Raw genomic sequence first — 13,018 nt, 5'->3', positions numbered from 1 at the left:
CAAAGAATGAGAGGGCTGTGAGTCCTTGGGTGAATCTCCTTTGGCTCTGAGTTTTTTTGCTAGCTGCAGAACATGATTCTCTTGTGGCTATTTTCTGAGGCCTCTCTCCTGCTCAGGCCTGCTCATTTATTTGGAGTCCTACTCCCACCTATGCTTACCCCTTATCTGGGGCTGAGGTTCCTAGAAATGCAGCCTCTTCTCTTTTCGGAAAGGTTTGAAGGTAACGCAGGCCAGCATTAACCTGTGCTTTGCCAGTTTGGAATCTTTGTGAACTCTGGTATGGGCTGGAGATAGGCAGCTGCCATGCTGTCTGTCTCTAGTTCTCTGTCAGACTAGAATGACTAGGAATGAGTCCAGTGCCACCACTCTTGCTAGCTTTGTGATTTTTAGCAAATCATTTCATCTCTGAGGCTTACTTTCCTCATCTGTAAAATGGGGATAAGAAAGACTGTTCTCCAGAATTGTAATGAGGGCCAGGTATGTTAGGGATGGAAAAGGGCTTGACCCACATGGTAGGTTTCTATAAATATGTGTTGAATCAAGTCTGAAGGGATCTTAGGGAATAGAGTATTTAGGCTTTGCACTTTCTAGCAGGCTTTCCCTGGGAGGGTGGAAAAGCTGTGGGCAAACGCCTATGCATCTGACTATCCTTCTGGCAAGGCCATCCAGCAAAGGAAAGGCCCAGGCCATGTTTGGTCCCACCTCCACCATGGGCCCCCGGAGGTATAGATGCCCAAGTGACCTTTTAGCCTGATGATTGTTCTTTCTCTCTGCAGGTATAGCCTTCACAGACCTCCCGGTGAGTACTCCTATAGAATCTCCCATTCCAGGCTGCTAGAGCTGACTGGGATGGGGTGTGGTGGTGCCTGCAACTGCAGGGTATGGAGTCTGGCCCTTTCCCCAACCAGGAATATGCACTTCGCTGTCAGTTTAAGGATATAGTCGGTGCCTGCTAGCTCCTCTTTCTCCCTAGTAGCAAGGTCTGGGCTTCCTCTATGACTTTTAGCAGAGAATAGTAATTTGTGGCATTTCCAGAGGCAGCTGTGAGGTTATTAGGATGAGTGGTGGTAGCTCTTGGTCTCAGCTCATCCAAACTATTTCCCTGTGGCTCAGTCAGTGGACTGGGGAGCAAAAGGTAGAGAATTGTTCCTTAGCTATTAGGGTGCTGGATCACTAGTAGCCAAATGCTAGGAAATATGTGGTTACACTGTTCTGTACAGTGACAATCAGGGAAAGTGTGTTTGCTGGTGCCATGGAGATCGATTAGGAGATGAAATGGGAAAGGAAGGAAGTGAGAAGTCTTATGGGTTGAGAGCTCCTGAACCCAGTGTGCAGGAAAGGCACCTAAGTCTCAGGAATGGCACATGGCCTGAGTGGATGGAAGATGGGAGCCGTAGGAAGACAGCATGCAGTCCCAATGAAGAGGAGGCTAGCAAGGCCCTAAGAGTCAGTAGCAGTAGGGAACCACAGGAGGTATTGAGTGAGGAAGTGGCCTGGCAAGAGCTGGCTTTAGAATCGTTGGTCATGGCAGGATAAATGGCAGGCAAGGAGCCCCACACCCATAGAGGGACATGCCCTAAACTTCACTGGCCATAAGAGACTCATTTGAGTGAGCCTCCCAACAGGAGGGGCCACAGTCTCTCCCTACCTTTTGCCCAGGGTCAGAGGGTCCAAATCATCTGACCTTCCTTTCCATGTTTTCCTCCTGCCCTCCTTCCCTGTCCCAGCCTGTGCCTTTCTGCCCCCTCATATTCCCCTCTTTTCTAGCAAAGGGATCTTTGGACTCCTTCCAGGAGGAGCCATTACCCACCCCCACCCCTGCAACAGATCTTCATTGGGCATACCTGCTGAGTTGTGGGAGCCTGGCCTACCTCTGTCTACCTTCACTGAGTTCCAGAGAAGGACCTTGGCCCTTGGGGATGCAATGGCCTCTGATGCAGGCGGGGTAATCCCTGTGTTTAGGCTTGCTTGGTTTTCCTTTGCTGTTTCCCCTCTGGCTTTAGGGTGTAGTATCTCTGGTGGTAGGAGGTGAGTGAAGAGTATGGCTTAGCCCAGTTTCCCCTAGCCTTGCTGCATCTCTCTCAAAGCCCTGGGATAGGCCTTCATGAGCCAGTGCCTTCTCTCCTCTGCCCCTGAAGATGCGAGGCCTTGCCACCCAATTGCCTTCGGGGCCTCACTGACATTTCATTTCCTTCTCAGGCCAACTTGTACCCCACCGTAGGCCTGCAGACGCCGGGGGAGATTGTGGACGCCAACTTTGGGCAGCAGCCCTTCCTTTTTGACATTGAGGACTACATGCGGGAGTGGCGTGCCAAGGTCCAGGGCACTGTCCACTGCTTCCCCATCAGTGCCCGCCTTGGCGAGTGGCAGGCAGTGCTGCAGAAGTGAGTCACTGCTCTCTTGCTTCCCTTTTATTGAAGGACAGCTCCCACTTAGTTCTCCAGATCAGGTCCTAATCAAACCTCTGGCCCCTCAACCTAATCAGAAGGCTTCTGAATGTTAATATCATCAGTGCTGTTTTCCTTCTCTAGGTTATTTGGGACAGGAAGTAATAGGATGCCCTGTGGTCTCTTCCTCTAAATTTTTTCCCATGGTAGGGGAAAATCCATAATGCCATGACTCTGCCTGAGGTCCCCACTCAGGAGTCAGCATCCAGCTAAGTCCTATACATCCATGGCAGTGATGGCAGGTAGAGACTCTTCTCTGGGATCAGCCTAGCTGGCTCCTTGGCTGATTAGTTTCAGGAAGGCTAGTTTTGAGTTTCTCTTCACTTACTGGCTACAGGTCTGAGTGAGGCAATGACTAGTACCTACTCTGCCAGGGATGCATGGAAGCCTGGCTCCCATGAGTGAGCAAATTGGTAGAGTGGTAGGCCTGGGCTTCAGCTATCCCTTGTCATTTTCTTGCAAAGGCACCAGTGTGCCAGGGTCCCCTTGAGGTGGGGTGGGGTATATACTTGGGTTCTTTTCAGCCTCTTTCTTGATGAGTTGTTGTTGAGGCTGGCCCCGTAGAGGGCTTAGGCAGGGCTAGGCAGCCATCCTTGCGAATGGGAACACTACTACCTCTTATTCCCAGTCCCCAGTGCTGATGTGAAGTCCTTCCTGAGAAGGCCAGGACAGTACCTGTCCCCACAGCTGGCTTGCTGGGATGGGCAGGGGGAGAGGTGCAGCTTCTCAGACTGTGTGGAGGAGGGACTGATTCTCTAGCTTTCAGGGCCCAGGACTCAGCACATGGATGTGTTTGCTCACATTTGTATATCTGTGTGCCTATATGTGTTCATATGTAGTATTTGCATGTAATTTATGTTATTTGGTTTATTTTATGAACATTGTTTATGGCTTTGTTATCTAGGAGACAAATTTGCCACAATCTTCATGGCTAGTTACCCCTTATAAGAGGTTCAGTTTATTTTCCACTCTTTAATTTGTGTAGGTAATGCTCTTGTATAAAAGTGTTTTTCAAATTTGGTGTACTTTCCAGAAGGCAGATGATGGAGGCAAAGGGGCTTTACATTTTAGTAGCATCTGACATTCATATGGGCGCCTCTGAAGCACATTTTATATAACTGTGTTATTATTATAATTACAATAATAATTACTTAGAATATAATATTATGTAATACATAATTTCATAGAGATTTTATTTATTGACTTCTTACCTTGTCCCAGGCACTTTGGTGTGTTATTTCATTTGTATTTGGCGATTAGAATAATGACATCAAACATACCAACACAGGCACACACGTACGCACCGATGTATTCACTCCTGTACACACAAGATGTGAGGGCTCATCCTTTGTATTCACATGTACACACGTGTACACACAGTCCATGGCTCAGCCAGCTTCAGGTGGAATTAAACAGCTATTGGGTGTGGGACCTCTCCCATCCAGATTCCAAAGACTGTGCTCCTGTTGGCATTGCTGGTGCCTGTCCTTTCTTGGAAAAATCAGCCTGATATCTCAGCTTCTTGGGTTCCAGCTTTGTGGCATCTGATGGAGTAACTTGGGTCATGGGTGGCTCCCCATCACCTTCTAAAGTCAGTGCTTCTGAGGGACAGGTCCACCTTGTGTGCTGCCTGCAGAGGTGCACATGTGTCTGTAGAAAGCACGCATGTGGTGCACATCGTATCTGTCTGGGCAGCCTTCAGACTGATTGTCTGACTGCTATTTCAGGAAGCCCATGCTTAGGCCATCAGCCTCCTCTGGGCTTGCTGCAGTCCACGAGGTGGGCAGCTGCATCTGTGCAGAGATGGTATACGCCTTTGTGCACTTTTATTAGTCATATTTGCTGGCTTGTGGGCAGCATGTCTTAGAGAAATTACAGCCACTCCTCCAGGGTGTGAGCACAGATGTGGTGATCAGCACCTAACCAGCCTGACTATATTAGCACTGGGGGTTGTTTTCATGTTATGTCAGCTCCTTTATTCTAGTTCATTGGAAGTTACACCTCTTAAATTGTGTTTAGGGAAGACCCAGATAGAATAGGAAACTAGTCTGTCCCATCAGATGGTCACTGAGAAATGCACTTCTCGAATGTCACCTTGAGTTCTTCCTTTCTTCTAGCATGGTCTCATCTTACCTGGTGCACCATGGGTATTGTGCCACGGCCACGGCTTTTGCCCGAATGACTGAAACCCCGATTCAGGAAGAACAGGCGTCCATAAAGAACAGACAAAGTAAGATTAAGACTCCTTTCCCCTTTCCCTTTCTCACCTTTCCCTAACTCTGTTCTTGGGCTCATGGTGGCCCTGGTTAACCTGTCAGGAGTCTGTTCCATTCTGATCCTTACCACCCTGGAATCCAGCTGACAGCCCTAGCCCCAGGCCTTACTCCTGTCCCTCCTTCAAAACAATACTTCTCAGATGGACAGTCCAGCGACATGGAAGCATCTCAGTGCAACTTCCCTAATCATTCTGATGGCTGGGTACAGGCTAGGCCCTGGCATAGCCAGATTCAGCTCCTTTACACTTGTTTCCTTCCCCCAAAGCCTGGATTCCACTCAGCCTCCCATTCATGGTCTTCTGAAAAGACTGTGTTTGCATCTTATAAGACCAGTGCCATACCTCAGACCAATGCCGTACCTCGCCCACTGTTCACTCAACGTTGATAGTTCTGCTTCCTTTTGGACAGAGAGGATTGCAGTGGTCAAAGAGGCTGATGCTCAGTGGCTGCCATGGTAGCATCTCTCTCTGTTCCCTGCCTCTGGTCCTGCCCTTTGCATACTCATGGCATGTTAGCCAAAGAAAGTTTTTCCCAGTGTTCATTCTGGCCTGTGTGCTGTGTGTTTGGGGGCTCTTTCTTAGAAGGAGGGATCTTGGGAAAGAGGAAAAAGAGCCTAGAAAGGAGATAAGGGGAGAGTGAGGGAGTGTGTGTGTGTCTGTGTGTGTGTCTGTGTGTGCCATCTCTCTGAGCCTGTTGTCTCTGTGTATGTGCATGTGTCTGTGTCTCCCAGAGAAGCCGTGCTCAGCCAGACAGACGGAAAGGGATCCCAGACTTGGGATCTACGAATAAGAGAGCTTCAGACCCAGAAGTCGCTCCCAGCAAGATGCTCCAGGTCCCAGGGCAAGAGCAAGAAAGCAGCAGCAAGATGCTGATGGCCTCAGAGGTGCCAACGTCAGAGGTGCTAGTGTGAGGAGGATGACCTTTTTTCCCTGACAGGGAGCACACTGAAGCCCTTGAAGACTGCCCAGGACATGAGCCCTGGTCCAGAAACTGATGTGCTTCCATTGCCACTCCCCTATGAGGTCTGGAAAGAGAGAAGTCTGTCTGAAGAGGAGCTTCTAGGGCCACCAAGCTGCCTGGGTGCCTGTCCCCAGATCATTCTCCCATGGCCAGGGTCCCTCCTGCCCCAGGTCCCTGGGGACCTGCACCCCACAGAAACAGGCCTCCAAACTCACCCTCTTGCCTCTTGGGCTAAGATCATTCCCTCTATTTTCCCCTTATTCTTGAGGACTCCCTAAAACTTGTCAGAAATCAGGGACTATTGTGGGTTAAACTGCCGAGTTCTTTCTTCATCCTTTTCTTCTGTGGGCATCTCAACTTGGCATGACAGTCTTGAGCCAGCCCACCTGACTGTTGGTCAGCCCATGCTTTGAGATTGGCAGTATGCCGGGTATGGAGACCCGAGGGAGGTCTGCATCCCCTTATTCAGTGTCATGTTCTTTTTTTCTACAGAGATCCAGAAGTTGGTGCTAGAGGGCCGTGTGGGTGAGGCCATTGAGACCACACAGCACTTCTACCCAGGGCTGCTGGAGCACAACCCCAACTTGCTCTTCATGCTAAAGTAAGTCTTAAGAACCATCAACTCCCCCATAGCCCAGTCCCTCTCAGCTGGTGATGGAAACATACAGCCCAGGCCAAGTCCAGAGCATTGCTGCTCTGCTCCCTCTGCAGGTGCCGACAGTTTGTGGAGATGGTGAATGGGACTGACAGTGAGGTCCGCAGCTTGAGTTCCCGAAGCCCCAAGTCTCAGGACAGCTACCCTGGCTCCCCGAGCCTCAGCCCCCGACATGGCCCCAGTAGTTCCCACATGCATAACACAGGTCAGCTGCTCTCCAGAGGGCTCTGGGAAGAACTGGTGTGAAGAAGAAAGGCCACCCCACGTGCCTTTCCTTCAGCTGGGCTCCGGGTTTGCTGCTGGCTTTGGGGAAGGGAGATGGGGCCACTGGTCATTCCTGGGGCCGGACTTGAGGCAAACTTTCCCTCTTCTACTGACTCATCCCCTGGCTTTCAGGAGCAGACAGTCCCAGCTGCAGCAATGGCGTTGCACCTACCAAGAACAAACAGAACCATAGCAAATACCCTGCGCCCAGCTCCTCCTCCTCGTCCTCCTCCTCGTCGTCCTCCTCCCCATCCTCTGTCAATTACTCCGAGTCCAACTCAACAGACTCCACCAAGTCCCAGCCTCACAGCAGCACCAGTAACCAGGAGACCAGGTGTCTGTCTTTCTCTTATTCCTTCTCTCTGACTCCTGCTCTGGGCCAGCCTTGCCCACTGTAATCAGCCCTTTGAGTGCTACCCTTTGTCCTTTTACCCCCTACTTCCATCCCAGGTGCTTGGAGTATACTAGCTGTTTAACCACCAGACAGGGCATTTGTTTCAGTTTCTGGCCTACCCCTGATTTGACTACTAGTTTCCTTGCTCCTGGCTTTCCCCAACAGCACTGACACTACCATGCTGAGAATATGATCTCCAAAGAGGCCAGAACTGTCAGAATTCCCATGGCTAACACTGAAGGAGATTTTATGGAGCCTGGCTTGGGGACAGCCAGGTTGGCTGCAGGCTACAGATCCAGGTGGCTTTTAGCAGCCCTTAGGCATGCCTTAGGGCTGTCCTGGGTTTGGCTTCCAGCCAAGGCCACAGAGATCCCAATGGGGCCCACAGAGCCTAATTGCATGGGGTTGGCCATTGTGTGTGAAAGGGGTATGCCAATTTACAGGAGGGCCATGGAGGAGAGAGTCACATAGGCAATATTGGGACAAAAGTGGGAATCAGATGTCAGGCCTCTGGGGATCACAGGGGTCAGGAAATGCTTGCCAAGTGTTGGAGCCTGTCCTTTCTTTCATGCTCCTGGGGGCCCACTGTTTACCTTCAGTAATCTGTTGCTAAAACCTAAATGGAGGCCCAACCAGGCTGTACCATCCTCATCCCCTTGGTCAATACTTACCTCACTTTTTCTTTACAGCGACAGTGAGATGGAAATGGAGGCAGAGCATTACCCCAATGGTGTGCTAGAAAACATGTCCACACGCATTGTCAATGGTGCATACAAGCATGAGGACCTGCAGACGGATGAGTCCAGCATGGGTAAGGGTTGTGCCCCAGCATGACCCAGTGGTGTTCCATGGGAAGGCAGTGTTCAGTCCTGGTGCTCCCCTCCCCTTGGGAAGGAATGGGATGGGCAGGCTTTGGCAGCTTGAGAAGCTCAAGCCAGACCTAAAGCCCAGGTCTCTCTGTGTTTGAGACTGGAGGGAGTACGTGAGTATGGGTGCTTTTATAAATGCCCGTGCATCTGTCCAGGGTGGGAGGAGGGAAATCTGCAGCATCCTGTCTGACTCTTAGACCTGTGGTGGCCGGTGGACTAATAACACCTTAGCAATGGATGGTCCACCTGTTCTATCCAGCCCTTAACCTACCTCTAACCAAAGCCAACACCCACTGGGGTCCTTCATACCATGTTTTCCTTGGGGCCCCTACCCCAGTCCTCCTGTTCTCTCTTTCCCCTCCTGATGTGTTATCTGCTGGTCTCCAGGTGCAGACGATGGGCACCCGCGGCGGCAGCTCTGTGGGGGCAACCAGGCTGCTACAGAAAGGATTATCCTCTTTGGCCGTGAGCTGCAGGCACTGAGTGAGCAGCTGGGCCGGGAGTATGGCAAGAATTTGGCTCACATGGAGATGCTGCAGGTACAGGACAAGCCAGGGCCTCATACAGAGCAGGCCTCCATTTGGTAGTAGGGCACGATGACTCTGGGAGGGTCCTGGGAGTAGTGGCAACAGGACAGAGTGGGCCCTAACCATGTCTGCAATGGGAAGCAGGTACACCAGGATGCACCCTCCTATCCAGGCTATTGGGAGGATGCAGTCCTGCCCAGATCCTACAGTCTGAAGGTACCCGGTGGGGCCCTTTCCCCTTTGCAACCACAGGGACGTGTGTGGTGTGTATACCACAGTCCTCTTCAGAGTTCCCTCTTCCTTAGGATGCCTTCAGCCTGTTAGCATACTCGGACCCCTGGAGCTGTCCAGTTGGCCAGCAGCTTGACCCCATCCAGAGAGAGCCTGTGTGCGCTGCTCTCAACAGCGCCATTTTAGGTAAGTGGAGTGAACAAAAACAAGTTGGCCTAAGAGTACTTGGGGTAGCCTCCTCTTCTCTTCATTCAGGAAGAACCGATGTTTACCCAGATCGGAGCAGTGAGCCTTGCTTGGACCCTCCCTGGTAGCATGCAGGGTTCCTTGACTTCTGTGGCTGAACCCAAATCCTGACCTCCTCTGCCCAACTGAGTTGGCTGCCTGAATCATGATAGGCCCTAGGCCAGCCTCCTGTTATAAGGAAGCTAAGTTCCTGGCATGACTGCAGGGCCATGGCCTAGGGACTAGGACACACTCACACAGAGACTCATGAACACTGTGTTCTGAGTGATTCTTCCCACTCTCCACCACTCTCCACCCCCAAGGGAACTTTGATCTGGGCAAGGCAGTGACCAGGACTTGTCTCTCCTCCACAGAGTCTCAGAACCTGCCAAAGCAGCCCCCTCTGATGCTCGCCTTGGGCCAGGCATCCGAATGTCTCCGGCTCATGGCCCGAGCAGGCCTAGGATCTTGCTCCTTTGCTAGAGTCGACGACTACTTGCACTAGCTGACCATGCTGGCTAGCCCCGCCTGGCCCTCCCTCGACCCCAGGGCTGGAGCAGCTCTGCCCTTCATAGGCATCATCAGGTGTAGGGACCTGGAAGCCATGGGCAGAGTCCACTCCTTCTGCCTCCTGCCTGGCCTTCACCCCTCCCTTTCCCTCTCCCCTCCTTCCTTCTTTCCCTTCCTTCTCTCCTTCTCTGTCTCTCTCTCCCTTCACATGCAGCGGCCTGTGACACAGTATTGGCTGGTTACTCTTATGTAGCGCCTTCTACTTTGAAAGGGGGGGGGTTGTTTTGAAGAGGGTTGGAGTTTTTAATCTTTTTTTTCCTCCTGACTGAGCCACCAGTATTTATCTCTGGAGAGTTTGTGCTGAGCTGGTTTCTGCTAATTTAGTGATGAAGCCTATCCAAATTGGTGATAGCTTATTATTTTCATAAGTAAAAAAAAATGAGATTATATATATATATATATATTAAAAAAAAAAACCCACAGTATTTATCATAGTGTTAGTGGTCCAACACCTCTTGGGTGAGGCTGTCCAGACACCATGTGTTTTTATTTGAGTCCCACTCATTAAAAAAGAATCATCTCTGTCACCTTAGAAAAATATTTTGTTTCTTTTAGGCTCCACCTTTATTGAACCACAGGTTCAGCTGCAGCCTAGGGAAGCTGAATAGGACTTTGGGAAGTGGTCAGGCTAAGTTGGTGGGCAACATCCCAAGAGGTGTGGGGCCCTAGACCCTTGAGAGCTGGACTGTGCAGAGAGCTGCAGGGCTGAGGGGACGGAGAGAAGACAAGCTGGCCTATGCCACACAGCAAAGCAAGGGAGTAGAAGGTCCTTGGCCAGCATACTACCATTCTACCTTGCCTCCCACTGCCTGTCTCACTCCTTTTCTCTCTTCCCTTTTTTGCACCCTGCCTTCCCTTGTTCTCAAAATGGCCAAATAATTCATTTATTCTAAATTGATTGTCTGGAAACTATCTGCCTTCAACACAAGAGCTGCTGTGTGTCAGGCTGTAGGAAGGAAGTCTCCATTCCTAGGACAGTGGCCCTTGAACACAAGGCTGCCTCCTTCCTGCCTGGATCTTACCATCTCTGTACTGTTCTCATAGATTTGATGCTTTCTGTTGAGAGCCAGTACCTTGCAGAGGCAGATTCTTGGGCTGGTTGGTCTCTTGAGCAGCTGGGCCCTTGACCCATTAGGCCAGGCTTCCCTGCAGCTGTGCCAGATGGTTCCTTGCAGTTTGGCCTTAGCCACTTGTCAGGAAAGATTGCTCTGAGTATTTGCTAGCCCAAGGAAGGGACCTTATGGGCTTTACAAACATCTCAGCAGACGTTTCAGATGACTCCTCAAAGCTTGTGGAGCAAAAACAGTCCTAGTACCATCAGGAAATTGGGAGAGGAAGGCCTGTGTGATGGCTGCCAGGACTTGGAAGGCCATCTGTGAAAAGGACTGACTGCCCAGGAGGAAGAAAGGGAGGAAACCTGCCTAGAGGAGCATTGACAGTGCTGGGATTTGCCTACCTGCTTCACAAGGAGGGGAGCACAAGCAGCCTCTTGAAAAGGGGAGGGTCAGCCATGGCAAGCACAGAAGTTGAACTTCAGCCTGGATCTGGGCTGGGCAAGCTCTTGCTCCATGTTAATGGACACAGGAATAGTTGTTATGGCATGAAATATTCCATGTCCACCAAGCCTTGCTGGGCCGGCAACTGAACAAGAAGAAAAATGACTGAGTTGGACCAACTGCAGGTGATGGGTGGCAGGGGCCTGTCCCTATGCTCTCCCAGAGATCTGCCTTGGGAGATGATCCTATAGGCTGCTGCTTTTTCTTGGTCCCTGTCCAGATCCCAGCTGGCAGTCCACAAATGATGAACCACTGGGGAGATGTTATCCTGTCTATAAAGGAAATTCATCCCCTGCAAGGATGGAAATGCCTTGCTCCTAAACTCAGAGTTTGGAAACATCCGGCTGTTAAAATGATCACAGCTAGCAGGATTGGAAATTAAAACCAAAGGCTTTTACAGCTGGAATGGGGTTGAGAGAACAATTCTCCTTTTACAGATAAGGAAACAGGACCCAGAGATTAGTGATTTGGCAAAAGTCACACCACAAATTAGTGGCAAAGCTGGGACTGGCCCCATCCATGTCAGTTGGGCAACACTGTTTAGTCATAAAGCTGACTGGTGGATGATCCCTATATGAGGGCTTAAGCTGGCATGACCTCCAACAGTGTCTGAGCAGCTAGTACTTTCAGGGGTATGTCAGGGCTGGGATGGGTGCCTGGGCTTGGATTGTGGAGCGGCTGAGAGAGGGCCCAGGAGGGCTTGGGACAGCTGTGTGCTGCATGGGGTTGGGTGTCTGCCTGGCTTACACTCAGTACCTATGGCCACCTCCCCATTTTCTGTGCCTTATCTCACTGTTTCAGCTGAGTCCAAGTTGTTTACTCTGTTTCTCTCCAGAGGGGCTCCCTATCCCAGCTGAACAGCTCACCTTTGGGACAAACCTGTGCCCCACAAGCTGTGGAGAGGGCCAAAACCAAGCTGCTTGAGCCCACTATCTTGTTGATAGTCCAGGCCTGACTGCCAGCTGGAGGAGCCCCTTATGCACACCCAGTTCAGCTGATCTGCTTCCAGGAGCCTCGAGTTAGGAAGGCACCTGGGAGGAGCCCTGGCAACAGGCTGGACCTGACCTATGGGGGTAGGAGGAGAACCTGACTCTGTTAGGCTGTCCAACCCTCGGGAAGCAGCCTTCCCTACTTATCTACCCCTTGCAGCACCAAATGGTCTCTTTCCAGAGCAGGAACTGGAAGACCCCTCAAAGAAAGCCAGAAATCCCAATCCCTACCCACATGGGTCTGTGGCTTGGTGAAGGTATCAGAATAGGGATATCAAGAAATGGAGAAGTGGGACTGCTCAGCTACCTTCCCATCCCTTAAGCAAGCACAAAGATGAGGCAGAGAACTGTTGGAACTGAAAGTTCCTTTGGTTGCTCACAACTCAGGTATGCATACCATGTGGCAGCTGGACAGCAGATCCCTACTTGACCTCCAGTTCTGTGTACCTGGACCTGTGACCAGATTTTGGACTCTGGTTACCCAAGGCACCCATCTCTTTGCATAGGGTTTTCCTCCATTTGTAACTACAGCTGAAACAGACATCCTCCACATTGTGCATACTGGTTCTGCCTTTGTCCTTGCAAGTTATTACTTGGCATAAGCATGAAACTTGTGGGCATGGAGGGTTTAAGAGAGAATTCTAACACAAGACATCCTATAAAAACTGTACTTGAGAGATGAAAAAACTCCTGTTGTATTTTGACAGAATTATTTTTATTAAAATACACATCCATGAGCAGTCATGAGTGTCTAGTCTCTGTTTTGAGTGTTGTTGGGTTGGTACCCCTTGTGTGGCACACCCTCTCCTGAAGGACTTGGCCATCCACAGAGCACCTTCCCTGGAGTGCCCAGGTCCTTGGTGCCTCCTCAGGGACCCTTGAAATTACAGGTGTTTCCAAGACCCCAAAGAAGTTAGTATTTAAGCTTTGGTTCTTTTCCCTGAAACAGCTTTCATGGTAGTAGGCAAGGAAAAAGTAGCAAAATCAATTTCAGAAATGTTGGTCACAGAACCTTCTTCCACCAAAAAAAAAAGGTTACCTTTTAAGGTTACATT

General features: G+C 50.5%; 1 protein-coding gene across 2 annotated transcripts in view; it reads left to right on the top strand.

Moving 5' to 3' along the window:
• RANBP10 (RAN binding protein 10) overlaps nucleotides 1–12,703 on the top strand; it is a 136,601-nt gene extending 123,898 nt beyond the window's left edge. For both annotated transcript variants that reach the window (XM_077132770.1, XM_077132769.1), the window contains 10 exons: nucleotides 777–799; nucleotides 2,200–2,384; nucleotides 4,565–4,677; nucleotides 6,176–6,284; nucleotides 6,395–6,543; nucleotides 6,735–6,936; nucleotides 7,686–7,807; nucleotides 8,253–8,404; nucleotides 8,698–8,809; nucleotides 9,223–12,703. In XM_077132770.1, coding sequence (XP_076988885.1) covers nucleotides 777–799; nucleotides 2,200–2,384; nucleotides 4,565–4,677; nucleotides 6,176–6,284; nucleotides 6,395–6,543; nucleotides 6,735–6,936; nucleotides 7,686–7,807; nucleotides 8,253–8,404; nucleotides 8,698–8,809; nucleotides 9,223–9,353 — 1,298 coding nt within the window. In that variant the 3' untranslated portion in view covers nucleotides 9,354–12,703. The remainder of the gene's footprint in view (nucleotides 1–776; nucleotides 800–2,199; nucleotides 2,385–4,564; nucleotides 4,678–6,175; nucleotides 6,285–6,394; nucleotides 6,544–6,734; nucleotides 6,937–7,685; nucleotides 7,808–8,252; nucleotides 8,405–8,697; nucleotides 8,810–9,222) is intronic.
• Nucleotides 12,704–13,018: the final 315 nt, after the last annotated feature.

The sequence above is a fragment of the Tamandua tetradactyla genome, chromosome 16 (assembly GCF_023851605.1).
Source record: "Tamandua tetradactyla isolate mTamTet1 chromosome 16, mTamTet1.pri, whole genome shotgun sequence".
In the NCBI taxonomy this organism is placed as follows: domain Eukaryota; kingdom Metazoa; phylum Chordata; class Mammalia; order Pilosa; family Myrmecophagidae; genus Tamandua; species Tamandua tetradactyla.
The sequence above is the reverse complement of the archived record's forward strand: the minus strand, read 5'-3'. Positions and strand labels throughout refer to the sequence as shown.